At 42.1% G+C, this 14,673-nt stretch overlaps 1 protein-coding gene across 1 annotated transcript in view; it reads left to right on the top strand.

Moving 5' to 3' along the window:
• Positions 1–14,673, top strand: part of LOC146833580 (guanylyl cyclase C-like) — a 619,755-nt gene that overhangs the window by 357,425 nt on the left and 247,657 nt on the right. Inside the window, exon 16 of the mRNA XM_085601439.1 lies at positions 2,632–2,718. Within this exon, the coding sequence (XP_085457565.1) occupies positions 2,632–2,718 (87 nt within the window). The remainder of the gene's footprint in view (positions 1–2,631; positions 2,719–14,673) is intronic.

Here is a 14,673-nt window from a genome sequence, read left to right as displayed (position 1 = left end):
CCGAAGAAGCGTGTCGCCATCACAGCCATCGTAGCTGACGCATTGCACCGCATCAAGAGAAGAATCTCGCATCAAGGAAGAAGCGTGTCACCATCACAGCCATCGTAGTTGTCGCATTGCACCGCATCAAGAAAAGCGCCTCGCATCCACGGAGAAACGTGCCACCGTCGGAGCTGCTGTCGTCGCATCGCGTAAAGGGGTGACGCCGCTGCAGCATCGCATCGAGCGGAAGCGTCTCGCAAACGTCGGAGAAGAGTGCCGCTGCCAAGGCCGCTGTCGTCGCATCGCGTAAAGGGGTGACGCCGGTGTAGCTGACGCATCGAGTCGAGCCTTCTCGCAACATCGGAGAAGCGTAATGCATCTGGAAGATCTTCACGTCTTTATTTCTTTGCACCAAAAACTTCATCGCATCAGCATTGTTGCAACACTTACGTTGCCCTGCGTGTCGCATCTAAGGTACATTGACTTAAAGTGTCGTATTTAAGAACTTAAGAGAACTAAGCAAACGTCTACCATCTAAGTAACAGTATTGTGTATTTTTGTCGTTTAATGGTCTTGTGGTAACTCTATATAAAGAATCCTTATTTTTAATATAAAAACCTGTGTGGTGTCCATTTGTAGTGTTGTCACTTGGTTACTGTATATGTTCACAAATGCTTAACCTATAACGCTCTGAGATAAGCCTTGTCTGCTCGCGCCAAGCTACCTAGAGGGTGAGCAGGGGTTATTTTAGGAGTGTAACCCCTTACCCTGAATAGAGGAAAGGTTCCCTGCTTGTCACAAGTACCTACCTGTGCCAACTAGAGAACCCAGATTCTAACAGTGGGAAAATGCATTGCTATGGAGGCTATTACAAGTGGGAGATTGTTTTTGGATATCTGTTCTCAAAACATCCACCTCAAATATATAATGGATACACTAGGGCCATTTTCTTGGGTGGGGCTAGCTTACAATATATTTTATAGTCCAGCTGCCACAGGTCATGTTAGACCTGGTTAGGACCAAAACATTGCTAAAGAAGAATACACCCAGCTATGATTGAGCATCGCCAGGATGCTGGAGGAAGGAGATGCTGCTCTGTGTAACCAGATTGCTTGGCATCCCAGGGTATACTAAGAGGACATGTGTCACTGAAATTATCACTGGAATTACGTTATTTACAGAGGGCTGACACTCCTTCAGCTAAGAAGATCTTGCCACCAGGACTTTCTGTATCCCCAAAATGTACAGAAGATGTGTAGGGCAGCAGTGTCGAAAGCCACTGAGAGGCCATGTAGGTCCCACAGTGCCACCGCCTCCATCCTCTATATTGACATATATCGCTTCCATCTGGGTAGCTGCTTTATTACTGCACTCTGGTCTGAGCCTAGACTGCAAGGTGCTGAGAGGGTAATTTAATGTGACATGTCGTTAGAGCTGGATGTCTCCAACCAACTCAGATGTTTTTTGAAATGTCAAAGTCCAGCAGTCAGTCTGTAGTTCTTACATTCCTAAGAAACAGGTGTTGGTTATTTAAGGAGAGATCTTAGTTGGTTCACTTTTACAAGACAAGGAGAAAGCATTGAGGAAGGGACATGTTGACCTTTGGCAGCTACCTCTTGAATTGATGACAAATCTTTTGTTATGATTGTTTGTAGGCATGAGGCATCTCTGGACCTAGCAGAATTTAAAACAGATTGTAAGAAAGTGGTGGTGGTGAGCAGCAGTGAGCACTTGTGTGTTCTCCTAAAACAGAGGCTTCCACACTGCAGTCACTGACAAGCTTCTCTTCATGTCAAAGGCATGGAGATGGATCACTCTAACCCATGAAAGTGATAGATAGGAGCTGCACATCCAGCCATGGTGCTAGTGTATCAGCATACAGCAACAACGTTATACCGTAACTTCCAAGCTTCTCTGGGTAGCCGTCCTCTTCCAAAATATCTTTGTATCTCATGCAGCATTTTAGCTGAAGGCTAGTGATATCTTGGCCGTTTTGGTGCACCTTACATGCCAAGCAGCTCACCAATGACACAAGCACTGTTACACCCCATCATAGCTGCATTGGGGTGCACACTTTTTACTGCACTGCTTCTTAGCTCAATCATGCATTGAATATCTTAGATAGGCTGTGAATAAAGTTAGGAAGTCAGGAATCTTTACCTGAGCAAGTAGATTTTGCCATCTGAGGGGCTTTGCCACAGCCAAGGATAATAAATCAGGAGCATAGTGCTACACCCACCTTTACATGCCAGGGAAGGGACTCTGCCCCATTCTGTTTATAAACTTTGTCCAGAAATACCTGCAGAATCCTACACCTACTTCTCCAAGATGGGATCCCATGGCTATACCTAAATCAATGAGCATACTTCTCTCCATGTCACATACATAATTTTTATGACCTTTCATTTCACGCTTCCTTTGTGCCTTTCCTGCTTTTGGCACCTCTGTTTTGTCATATCAAATTTGAAAAGGAGCTAAGATGATTGCTATCTCCAGAACAATCTCTAGTGGCAGGGAGTGTACCTTGATCTTAAGAACTGCTAATATTCTTACGACTACTTAAATGATGTGCCTAGAAAAAGAACGTGGGACCCAATAATTGTCAAAACCCAGGAGTGGCATATATAATTATTTTTTCTTTCCTCTCAGGATGTTTTGAATGATAACATTTCATATCCCGATGGCACCTTCATGGACTGGGAGTTTAAAATATCGGTCCTGTACGACATTGCCAAGGTGAGTACCAGGGAAAATGGGTGGTAAGGGTTCCACAAAATTTGCATTTATTTTAGTTTTCCGCTTATGAGTTAGCTAAGGATCAGAAGTGTGTATCCAAAACAATACACATGTAAATTGGTTAGAATTATTGTCTGTAAGAACCTTTTAGAGAATTAGATTATATTTGGCTCTTTTATTAGTAATTAAAATGTGTGATTGTATCTTATTATTAAATGTTCTGAAGAGTAACTTTTTGCCCTTTTCAGAAATATGCCAGGGGCTTGGCATATCAACTATATCAACCTACACTGCCCCCACAGCAGACTCCCCAGCCCTTTTTAGGTCGGGGTCATGCAGCCAACAGCCAACAACCTGGCCTTCATGGGCAGTGCTCATTTCAAGCCTCCACCCCTCCAGCCATAACCTCCAAGCACCTTTAGTGCGCCCTTACCAGTGCACAGCCATCCAGTAGGAGGCAGGATCAGCCAATCTTGCAGTGGTGGCAACCCATTACATCTGACAGATGGGTCCTGCAGATTATCCAACAGGACTAAACTATGCCATTCCTTTGTGACACACTGCACCTGGCACCTGCATCAAACCATTTCTCTGGGGACTATGTGGCCTTTTTAAGTGCAGGCTCTTTTAGCCGTTGGGGCCCTAGAAATGGTGCTGGCTTCGGAAGGTAGAGACTGGCTGCTATTCCCACTACTTTCTTATGCCGCCGATGGATGGAGGCCTCCATCCTTTCCTAAATCTTCACCCTCAACGCCTTTCTGTGCAAGAACAAATTCAAAATGCTCAGGATGTCTCTGCCCTGGATGCCGGAGACTGGATGGTGGTGTAAGACTTGCAAGATACTTCATTTGACGTCCCCATTCCTGCAGGCCCACAGATGCTACTTGCACTTCACGGTGAGCCACAAGCACTTTCAGTTTTCCTTGTTCCTTTTCGGCCTCATCCGTGCCCTCCATGTATTCACAAAGGTGATGGTGGCGATCGATGCCCATCTTTGGTGCCCTGGAGTACCAGTCTCCTCCTAGCTCGATGGCAGGCTGTTGAAGGCAGGCTTACCACATTTAGTAGCGAATCACCTCCAGGTGACGGCAAACCTTTTGACATCATTGGGGTTCTAAATCAACCTGCTGAAGTCACACCTGACTCATTTGAAAAGGTTCCCCTTTATTGGAGACATCTTGGATACGGTGTAATTTTGAGCCTATGATCTTGATGTTTTAGTCTCACTGAGGATGGCTCTGAGGCTTCTTGTCCTACTAGCCTCTTGCATCCTGCCCGCTGACCATGCCAGATGGTGCATGTGAGCTCTGCAGTGGGACCTGAAGTCTGAGTGGGTCCAGCACCAGGGGAACCTGTCAGATTTTATTCAGGTGTCAGAGGAGACTGCAAAAGAGTTGCAGGGGTGGTTGATGAACTGCAAATGGACCAAAGGCAGGGCCCACTCCCGCTCCCCCACATTGTCCCTCCCCCTCTCAGCTTTGCTGGTGGTAACAAATACATTGCTACTAGGTTGGGGATGTCATATGAGAGAGCTGGAGATTTGAGGGCTCTGGTCTCTGGCAGGGATCTGCGTCCACAATAATTTGCTGGAGTTATGCGAGATCCGCTTGTTGTTGGAGGCTTTCCTGCCCTCTGTCAAGGGACGATTGAGGAAGATTCTCACAGACAACACCACCACCAAGTGATACTGCCGCAAGCAAGGTGGGGTGGTATACTGGTTCCTGTGCTAAGAGGCTCTACACCTTTAGAGTTTGCTGAATTCTCAGGGGATTTCCCCGACCGTACACTGCTTGGCAGGATCTTTAAAGGGCAGGGATCCAAACTCTGCGGCAGCTACTAACAGATCACGAATCGTAGATACACCTGGAGGTGGCATAGGGAATCTTCTGACAATGAGGAAAATGCTGGCTAGATCTATTAACCACCACAGAGAAAATGTAATGTCAGTACTCTTGCTCTCTGGAGTTCCCAAGACGGCTCTCTCTCAGTGACGCATCCCATCGATAGTGGAGCACGTGGACTCCTGTATGCCTTCATCTGCTACCTCTCATACCCCAATTCTGAAGATCAGGAATGACTTAACCACTTCGTGATGACCTACAATTGTAGCAGCAGGACAGGGTCCTTCACCTGAGCTTGCACAGCCTGCATCTCTATATTTGGAGGATGAGCGGAGAAAGCTGATGCCTCTTTGATCTTACTACCAAGCTCATTGATGTCATTTTTGAAGCCGGGCGTCCTTCAACAAAAATTGTGTATGAAGGGTGTGTGATTTAGTATGGTACCTGCCATTTGGACTCATTACAGGCAAAACTGTTGGATGTGTTGTTTGTTTGCTTTGATTTTGGCCCAGCAAGGTCTTGCTCTGGGCAGAGTTAAAGGTTACCTGTCTGCCCTTTCTGCCTTTTTTCACATTTGCCAGACCAACCGTCCTTGTTCAGATCACTGGTTTTGACGTGTTTCTAAAAAGGTTTCCACCTAAGCCCTTCCTGATGCCACAGTAGGACTTAGATCTGGTTCTCAAATTTCTGCGGCTAGAGGTATTCATCAGAAGAACTAGTTACTTACCTTCTGTAACACACTTTCTGGTGGATTCTCTTAACTGCAGATTCCTCACTGCTCTCCCACCTCCCTCATTCTGTGGTTTGGTCTCTTCCATCTGAAAAGATCCCAAGTTAGGTATCTGCTCACTGATTTGTCCAATTTGCCAATAGACTCTGCATATGAGGACATGGAAGAGTTCATGAAAGACACTGAAGTTGGCGTGCATGGGTAGCGCGTTATATTTGGCTTCGTTCGTCACTTCTGGAGCGCAATGTGGTCAACACGGAGTCACATGGTGTGACGTTCTGGCATGCAGGAGCGCTACTTTTGAGATTTCTGGATACAATCTGGTGCATGGGGGAATTCACAAGGTGAGGAATCTGCAGTTAGATAGAGTATCCACCAGAAAGAACGTTATCAAAGGTAAGTAACTTGCTCTTCCTAGCTTAATGGGCACAAGTATGTTGTAAGCTGCAGTGGTGAAATGATGATCCCTGAAGGACACCCCATTTCTTTAAGATTCATGGATGGTGTGGTTTCCTTCTGGTTTGTTGGTTCCAACCCATAAAAGGGATTAAATGCATCCAGTCTTACAGAAGGAAACTCCAAACAATCCTTTACTCTTTATGAAAGGGTGCTGTGGTCAAATATGTTGTTTACAAGACCAGCAGTAGCTAAGTTGCTCCTTGTTAGATTAGTTAAATAGCTCCAACTTTATATCCATTCATGTGTTCCTGTCCCTCTGACAGATCTGGTTATTAGTATTTAAGATTATATACGTACCTACAGTTGTATCACTTATTTTCTATTTTTTTGCTGCTGAAAGAAAGGTAAAAATACAGTAACTGGTTAAATGTTTAATCCATGGTCAGCTTATTAGTAGTCAGTCAAACTTTAATATTTGGTTGATTAAAACCATTACATTATAACATATAAATCATAGTATGGTCTTTAAAATGAGTATACTAGAACCATGTTAAGCTCAGGTACATCTAAAAAGCATGAGATGATAGAAATTATTTAAAGCACTATTAACAATATAACAAACTCTTTCAAAGTTAAACAGCTTTCTCCTCAAGAGTCTCTTTTCATAGATTTTGGGAGACCAGGTTCATTACTAACATTTTTAAAAAAATAGGGTGACAAAGAAACTTGTACGCTGCCTTCTTCAGGATAAGATGATTTTTCAAAGTACAATACTGTTTCCTGAAAATTCTCCTCTCAGAGGACATTGTAAACTTTATAGGACTAATAAAGTATTTTTCCTACATGCTTATGTCCTTTGAATTTTAATCAATCTATGTTAAAATGAGTATTTACACCACTTAAACTTTGTATTAAAGCCTGTCACCAAATGTGGATTCCCATTTAATGAGGATAGGTTTCCTGTCATTTGGATGCTGAGGCTCCCATTGTTAGAAATTCCATCACAGCTATGTCCACCTTTCCCCTATATCATGCATGAAAATAAAAGATTTGCTCATGCACCTGACATCAGGCTCACTGGATAATCCCTGTTCCCCCAGAGCTTTACAACTTGTTCCAGATTTGATTGCTAAGTTTTTGGAAAGGGCCTACAACCAGATAATCATTTCGGGAGTATTCCCTCAAATCTGAAATATCGAAAGGTAAGTTCAAATAGGGAAGTATAGATTTACTATTCCTAACTCCATATCTGTGCAGGTTGAAGATATATGTACTGCGTAGGTACATTTATGTGGAGTTAGGTGGAAAAAGTCTAGACGTACCTATCAAAATTTTTCTTTCAATATTTTGTCCTCCTTATTATGTCCCTCGATATTCAGGGTGCGCACCGGTCGGGTTTGTATTTACAGAACCTGCAATTGTTATTAATAGTGTATATAACCAGGATGGATTTCAGTCATGTGTTGAAAACTCCCAAAGCTATACATCATCAATATGTACTTTATATGTTTTGAGAAAGGTTTACAAAGATTATTTCTAACCACAAAAAGTAATCCAATATTTGGTCGCTTAAACATCCTAAGTTGGGACATTCGTGTAAAAATGTCGCTTACCGAGTTATTCTCTTGTTTACCAACCCAAACTGCAATCTTATTCAGCATTGAGAAGCATTCTTAATAGATGAAAAAGTTTTCTGTAGGTATTACAAATTTTGTTGTTTAGTAAGACAGCTTCTTTACACAGTAGCACCTCACACCCATATTTGATAGTTGGAAGGAGTTTGGCACTTATAACTCCAATGATTATTCCCAATGATTCCTAAAAAGGGTTGCAAATGCCATCCCAAGAGAACAAGCTTTTCATTTTATCAGTGAACGATGTGCAGAAACATGAGCATTTTATCAGAAATTAGCCTTAGATATTTATAGTCTCCTTCAATGGCAATAGGTTTCTTGATCATTGTCCAATTTTTCTTTTTTTTTATTATTCTTTTTTTCCGCAAAGACAGCTGTCTTAGTTTTGGTCAAATGTATTTCTATATTATTTGTATTAGAATACTGTGATAATGCAGTTAGTAATCTTTGTAATTCTATCTGGGTTTTTTACATTTTTTTAATTAATTTATTTTATTGTTTTCCTTAGAACAAATTACAGTGAGACTCAGCAATACAATAGTACACTACACTTAATACACTTTGTTAACATATGATCAGTGGCAACAGTTATCGACAGTGCAGAGATCCAGTAAACACTTATGAGCATAGTATTTCCATTAGCGCACACACATTCTTGTACAGCGTACTATTAGTCCTGCACTCGAAAAACCATGTCATGTAGGAAGACTAGACAAAACCATACATAATGCAAGGGATAATGACATCAACTCAATTAGCATGCGAAACCTGGGGTTAATCAGATGTTACGTCGTTTTCGCCGGTTGAAGTGTGCTGATGAGTATTGAATAATTCCCAGAAGTTTTTGGGCCTGTTGTGCGGGGGGAGTAGTTCACTGAAAAGTTCCGTCTGCATGCTACAGAATGTCATGTCATTTTTCCACTGAGAAATCATAGGGAGCGGACCGCGAGACCAGTTGATTGCTACCCTGTGTTTCGCCATCAACAATCCCATATCTACCAGTCGGCGGACTCCTTTGGGAATTGATTTAAAATAGCCCAATAATGCCAGTGATGGGTCAGGTTCTAGGGTTTGCTTAATTATTTGACCTAATTCACTAAATACTGAGATCCAAAAGGCCGCAATGCCAAGGCAAGTCCACGCTAGATGTAGGAAGTCAGCCAATTGTGCATGGCAGCGATCACATGTATTGTTATCCCTTAATCCATATCTGTACAACCTCTCCGGTGTCTAATATACCCTGTTTAGGTATTTCAAATGTACTAGTCTATGCCTACCATTAAGTGAGATCCTCTTGGTGCTGGTGCAGCAGTAGGTCCACATAGCGTCTGCTATTTCTATATTTAAATCTCGCTGCCATGCTAAACGAGCCTTTGTGTAATGATTCGCTCTGTATGCCATAGCTGTATTGTAAATATTGGCTACTATACGCTTTGGGGATGTTGCTCGTATGATGTGTGTTAAAGTTAATAGCTCCAGTGGCTTGAGATATTCTTCCCCCAGTAGTTCTCTCGGCGCGGTCCTAATTCTATGAAATTGGAATTGCGTCAAGATGGTAGGTGTCGGTTCATTGGAGCTAAAATCATCCCAGGTTTTAGAGACTCCTTCATCGAACAGTTCCCCAACTGTGTGTAAACCTAAGGTACTCAGTGCTAGTGTGACCCCCCTTTCCCTGCAAGGTGTTAGCCACATCCACCATTCTAGTGAGACTTCAGGTGAATACAAGAGCGCTCCCGCCTGTTGCTGCAATTAGTAGTACCAGGCATGTGTTGTGGTATTAATCGAATCCAGGATGCATGTCCTCCGATCTGCAGCCTGAAAGAGCATCGCAGATAGTGGGAGCGGGGCCACCACCTCTGATTCAATTCGAAGATGTGGTATGTCTGGGGAGCCATGTAGCTAATAGAAAGCGTGTGCGCTTTGCACATCGAAATCTGGGGCACCCAGACCACCCATGGAATAAGGTAGGACCAGTATTTGCCACTTAACGCATGGTTGCTTACTGGCCCATCAGGGTATTGAGGCGGTTGAAGAAGATGCGTGGGAGAACCATAGGTATATTGGTAAATAAAAATAGTATCATGAATCAAAAAAGGGGGGGAATGGATCACTTGTAACTAGAAGTAGGGGTTCTTAAAACTTTGTTTGAACCTTTAACACTTGAATAGGTGGTATGAGAACCCTCAATCACGTATTGTAAGGTGGTATGGGCGGTTTATCTTGGTTCTCCGCCTTCAGAATACGTGTCAGCATTATCATTGGGTCTCTTTGTATTCAATGCCGCCTCCACCTGGAGGGAGCCACTACTTCTCAGTAGTGATCAGTAATATTGGTGCAAAATAGTGATAGTGGCGTTAAAAGTGTCTTGCCCACACTGCCCTCAAAGAACAATATTTAATCTGTTGGGTGTGTGGGGAGACTATTAAAAAAGAGAGAAGTGGTGCTATAAGTTAAATAATGTAACTAAAGCACATTGTGTGTCTTATATCAAAAAAGGTCGACATGTTTCTGCCCATCTAGTGCCCCAGGAGGGGGTCGTGGGGCATTCTTCAGGACCTAGTCGTGGTAAGAACCGGTGATGCCCAGTTCTAAAATTCGTAATTCAACTGTCTTCATAAATATGATAGCTAGCAGTGTCTCAAGGTTTTTGTTACCTACAAGAAAATTGGAGTGAAGTTAAAAAAGAGACAATCAATGATACGAGCACCATATTAGGTGTTTCTGAGACAGATATTAGTGAAAAAATGGCAATTCTTTATGATACTGTAAAGCAACGTATAAAATGGCAAATCTCTGTTATATTCGGAAAAAACGGCCCTGAGAATGAATATTCATTAGTGTGATACGTAGATCAGAATAAAGGGCACGTTGTTTTCGTATGGTTCCCTTAGTCTATAACCTGTTTATTGCGGTAAAGAACATTGTTCCAAAGAGTAAGGTTCGTACAGAGCATAGCGCTAAATCGTCACAACGTGATTCTGTGATGAAAACCATTGTGCAATCAAATGATGTTAAATAAATGTAATTGATACATCCATGGATAGTAAAAGCATTCATTCGGTGCACACACGGGAGAAAAAAGAAGAAAAAGAGTGGGTTACCTTAAAACGTGTCCGTATTTCGGCTTTGTCTTGCCACCGTTAGCGTCTCGCCTATTTGGTAAAGGAACGGGGAAAGGTAGGAGAAGCAGGAGAGGGGAAGGCAGGGAAAAGAGAAGAGAGAGGAGGAGGTGGGAAGTTACGAGTACCGTTAGATAGTTGTTGTAAAAGCGGCTGCTTATCGTCGTAAGGATTCTCCCTCCGTACCTCTGTTTCGGGCTGAGCACGACTTGTGCTGACGCTGGCTTGCAGGGCTCGTACTGGACGAGATCCCGTGTTTAGCCGATTTTTACTCTGTGGGTAAAAAACTAAAAAAGGACTAAAGAATTGTTCGTGAGAAATGTTCAATAAAGTATGGCTCACAGAGATTTTTACCAGTTGGGAAGGCAAAGCTACTATAAATTGTCTGTACAAATCATGAAAAGTTTTGTGAGTAGGACATTAGAAGAACCTGTTAGGCTGGTATATGTATAGGTTTCATTTAAAGAAGAAGTATGGGGCGAGTCAGAAAAGCCGTCTTCTGACGTATAAATCAGATGACATGTACATAGGTAGTATATAGAATATTTTGTATTTTTACTTGAATTGGAGACAGGGTATATTGTCGTTCAAACCCTTAGTGTCTGTACTGAGACGATGAACCCACCTCTGTTCTCTTTCAAAAAGGATTCTTTCAGCATTTTTCTTGGATCCTACTAATGTCTCGATTATGATCCATTTCAAATCATCCACAGAATGTTGCTGTTCAATGTAATGCCGACTCATTTTGGTAGTTTCGCGTTTACATTTCACATTACTTCTGTGCTCGCAGATTCTTACTTTTACTCTCCTGCATGACATACCGATATACCTTAGATTACACGGACATGTAATCATATAGATAACAAAGGCTGTATTACAGTTGGTATGCTGTTTTATAGTCCACTTAAGGTTTGATGTGAGTTGGATGGTCTTAGTTGGTGTTGTGAGGTGACACACTGAACATTGTCCACATGGATAATGACCTGTGACTGGTTGTAAATCCCACAAGGTATTTTTCAGTTGAGGTGGGGCTGAGGGTCGTGTATGCACCAAAATGTCTTTCAAATTCCTGGTCCTTTTATTGGCAAATCTGGGTTTTTGCCATTTTAAAGTGCCTGAGATCAAAATTCGCCAGTTCCTGTTAATTATTTTCTTAACAGCATTGCTCGCTGTGCTGTAGGTGGTGACACAGGTAGGTGTGTTATCAACGGGGTTCCTTGGTGTAGTTTCTAGTAGACATTCCCTTGGCTGGTTCCTAGCTCTTTTTTTACATTTAGATATGATTTTGGTTGGATAGTCTCTTTTCAGGAGTTTGGAGCTTAGGTCGTCCGCTTGTATTTTATATTCTGCTAAATCGCTGCAGTTACGTTTGAGCCGTAGGTACTGGCTGTATGGTAGGTTTTCTTTAAGCGGGCGAGGATGAAAGCTGTTAAATGACAGGAGACTGTTTCTAGCAGTTGGTTTGAAGAACGTTCGTGTTTTGATAGTATCTTCTTCGATATAAATTGTGAGATCAAGAAAGTCTAGCTGTGTCTTGTTAGCTATGTAGGTGAATCTCAGACATTCATCTTTACCGCAATAAACAGGTTATAGACTAAGGGAATCATACGAAAACAACGTGGCCTTTATTCTGATCTTCGTATCACACTAATGAATATTCATTCTCAGGGCCGTTTTTTCCGAATATAACAGAGATTTGCCATTTTATACGTTGCTTTACAGTATCATAAAGAATTGCCATTTTTTCACTAATCTCTGTCTCAGAAACACCTAATATGGTGCTCGTATCATTGATTGTCTCTTTTTTAACTTCACTCCAATTTTCTTGTAGGTAACAAAAACCTTGAGACACTGCTAGCTATCATATTTATGAAGACAGTTGAATTACGAATTTTAGAACTGGGCATCACCGGTTCTTACCACGACTAGGTCCTGAAGAATGCCCCACGACCCCCTCCTGGGGCACTAGATGGGCAGAAACATGTCGACCTTTTTTGATATGGACACACAATGTGCTTTAGTTACATTATTTAACTTATAGCACCACTTCTCTCTTTTTTAATAGTCTCCCCACACACCCAACAGATTAAATATTGTTCTTTGAGGGCAGTGTGGGCAAGACACTTTTAACGCCACTATCACTATTTTGCACCAATATTACTGATCACTACTGAGAAGTAGTGGTTCCCTCCAGGTGGAGGCGGCATTGAACACAAAGAGACCCAATGATAATGCTGACACGTATTCTGAAGGCGGAGAACCAAGATAAACCGCCCATACCACCTCACAATACGTGATTGAGGGTTCTCATACCACCTATTCAAGTGTTAAAGGTTCAAACAAAGTTTTAAGAACCCCTACTTCTAGTTACAAGTGATCCATTCCCCCCCTTTTTTGATTCATGATATAAGCTAAGGAAGAAGAATGGATGACTATTTCTTCTAGCTCCCTCCTCTCTTGATTGGAAGATATTTCGCAGCGCACAGCTGTGGGAGCCTTCACTTACTACTTTCTCTCATTTTGGGAATACTAAGCAAATACACTCCTTTATTAAAGGAACTAAGACCAACGCCGACTAGGTTTTTAGACAAGATCTAGTATTTACTCAATCAACCATGGCTGAAAATTTAGGTTTGAGTTATTCAGCAGATGAAATAAATGCAAGTCTTTCCCTACCATCACTACTACATAGTAGTGATCTCACGCAAACATTAGAACAAAACACAGACTGGGAAGAACTTTCTGAATTGAAGAAGGAGCAAGTTAGGACGGCCATTCATGGCGTTATAATGACAGAATATTTGCGAGCCAATGCAGCCCCGAGGGGTCTCTGGGTACACAATGCACCACAAATTTTTCTTAAAGATCTGGCATTCCGAAAAGACTGGTCCGCGATATCGTGGAAATGCACGAGAGACTATTTAGTCTTAATAATAAAAACAGCCACAAGGTTGACAGAATCCCTAACCATCAAGATCCAACTATTTGAAACCAAAATTAAGAACATGGTACAAATAACAGTCTATAAAAAAAGACTTGAAGAAATAAACAAAGACATGAATGAGACCAAAGATTATATTACGAATAACAAAATACAGAAACTGGGCAAAGACCTAAAACGTTTCTCTATGGAAAAGATGCATCCATATAGCAAAGAAGACTACGAGATACCGGATTATCAGTCTGATACCGATAATAGTGGAACTTCAACTGATAGCTCGGATTGGAATACCACAGACACGAGGCAACCAAGAAGGAACCGTGGAACCTATAGACGCCAACAACAGCGGAGACCCAATTTTTGGCGTACTCCTCAATATGGGAACCAACAACCAATCCCTTTCCAACCATACACACCAAACTTCCAAGGCTGGATGAATCCATATACCACAGGGCCTCCGCCAATAGGACACTATATGGGACCATACATGCAGCAACTGCCTTTTTTAGGACGTGGCCAGACGAACCAGAGGGGACGAAGAAAAGGAGTTACATGGACAGACCAAGAAAGACAAGTCCAAACCAGGAGCATGTCCAACATGACCAAGGACAAACCCGGAATGAGCACGACTCGTTAGTAATCAATTTGACAGACATAACCCTCACAGAAGCTCAAGAAAGAGTGCTGAACAAAGGACTGGGATATGTACCAACCCCTAATCTAGATGTTTTCAAAACAAAATGTGAAGTCGCCGAATTCTGTAGAAAATTGAAACTGAAAGCCTTTTTCTCTGATAAAGACACTGAGCAAAAGGATGGTGACACGTCGTTACGCCTCAAATCTACCTTTTGCCCATTAAACCATCAAGTTCCCATTGAACTCCAAGCTTTTGAACAAGCCATAATGAAAGAAATCGGCGAACTCACACAATCAAAAAAAACATTCATGAATCTAACTAAAGTAGAAAAACAAGCCTTGGAAACACTGAAAAACAACAAAGACTTGATAATAAAGCCAGCAGATAAGGGAGGAGGAATTGTTCTAATAAGTAAAGAAGGCTACAACCATCAATGCCTCGACCTGTTGTCTGATGAGAAATTCTATACCTTGATCACCATTGACCCTACAGCAAGACTGCAGCAAACAATCAAGATCATGGTGGAAGAAGCTGAAATTAACAGATGGATATCGCACAATGAAGCAGATTTTCTGAGAACGATCTCGCCAAAAATACCATACTTCTACTCCCTCCCCAAAATACACAAGGAGAGGAGACCACCTCCAGGTCGCC

The sequence above is a fragment of the Triturus cristatus genome, chromosome 4_2, assembly GCF_964204655.1.
Source record: "Triturus cristatus chromosome 4_2, aTriCri1.1, whole genome shotgun sequence".
NCBI lineage: Eukaryota > Metazoa > Chordata > Amphibia > Caudata > Salamandridae > Triturus > Triturus cristatus.
This window is presented reverse-complemented; position numbering and strand designations above follow the sequence as displayed.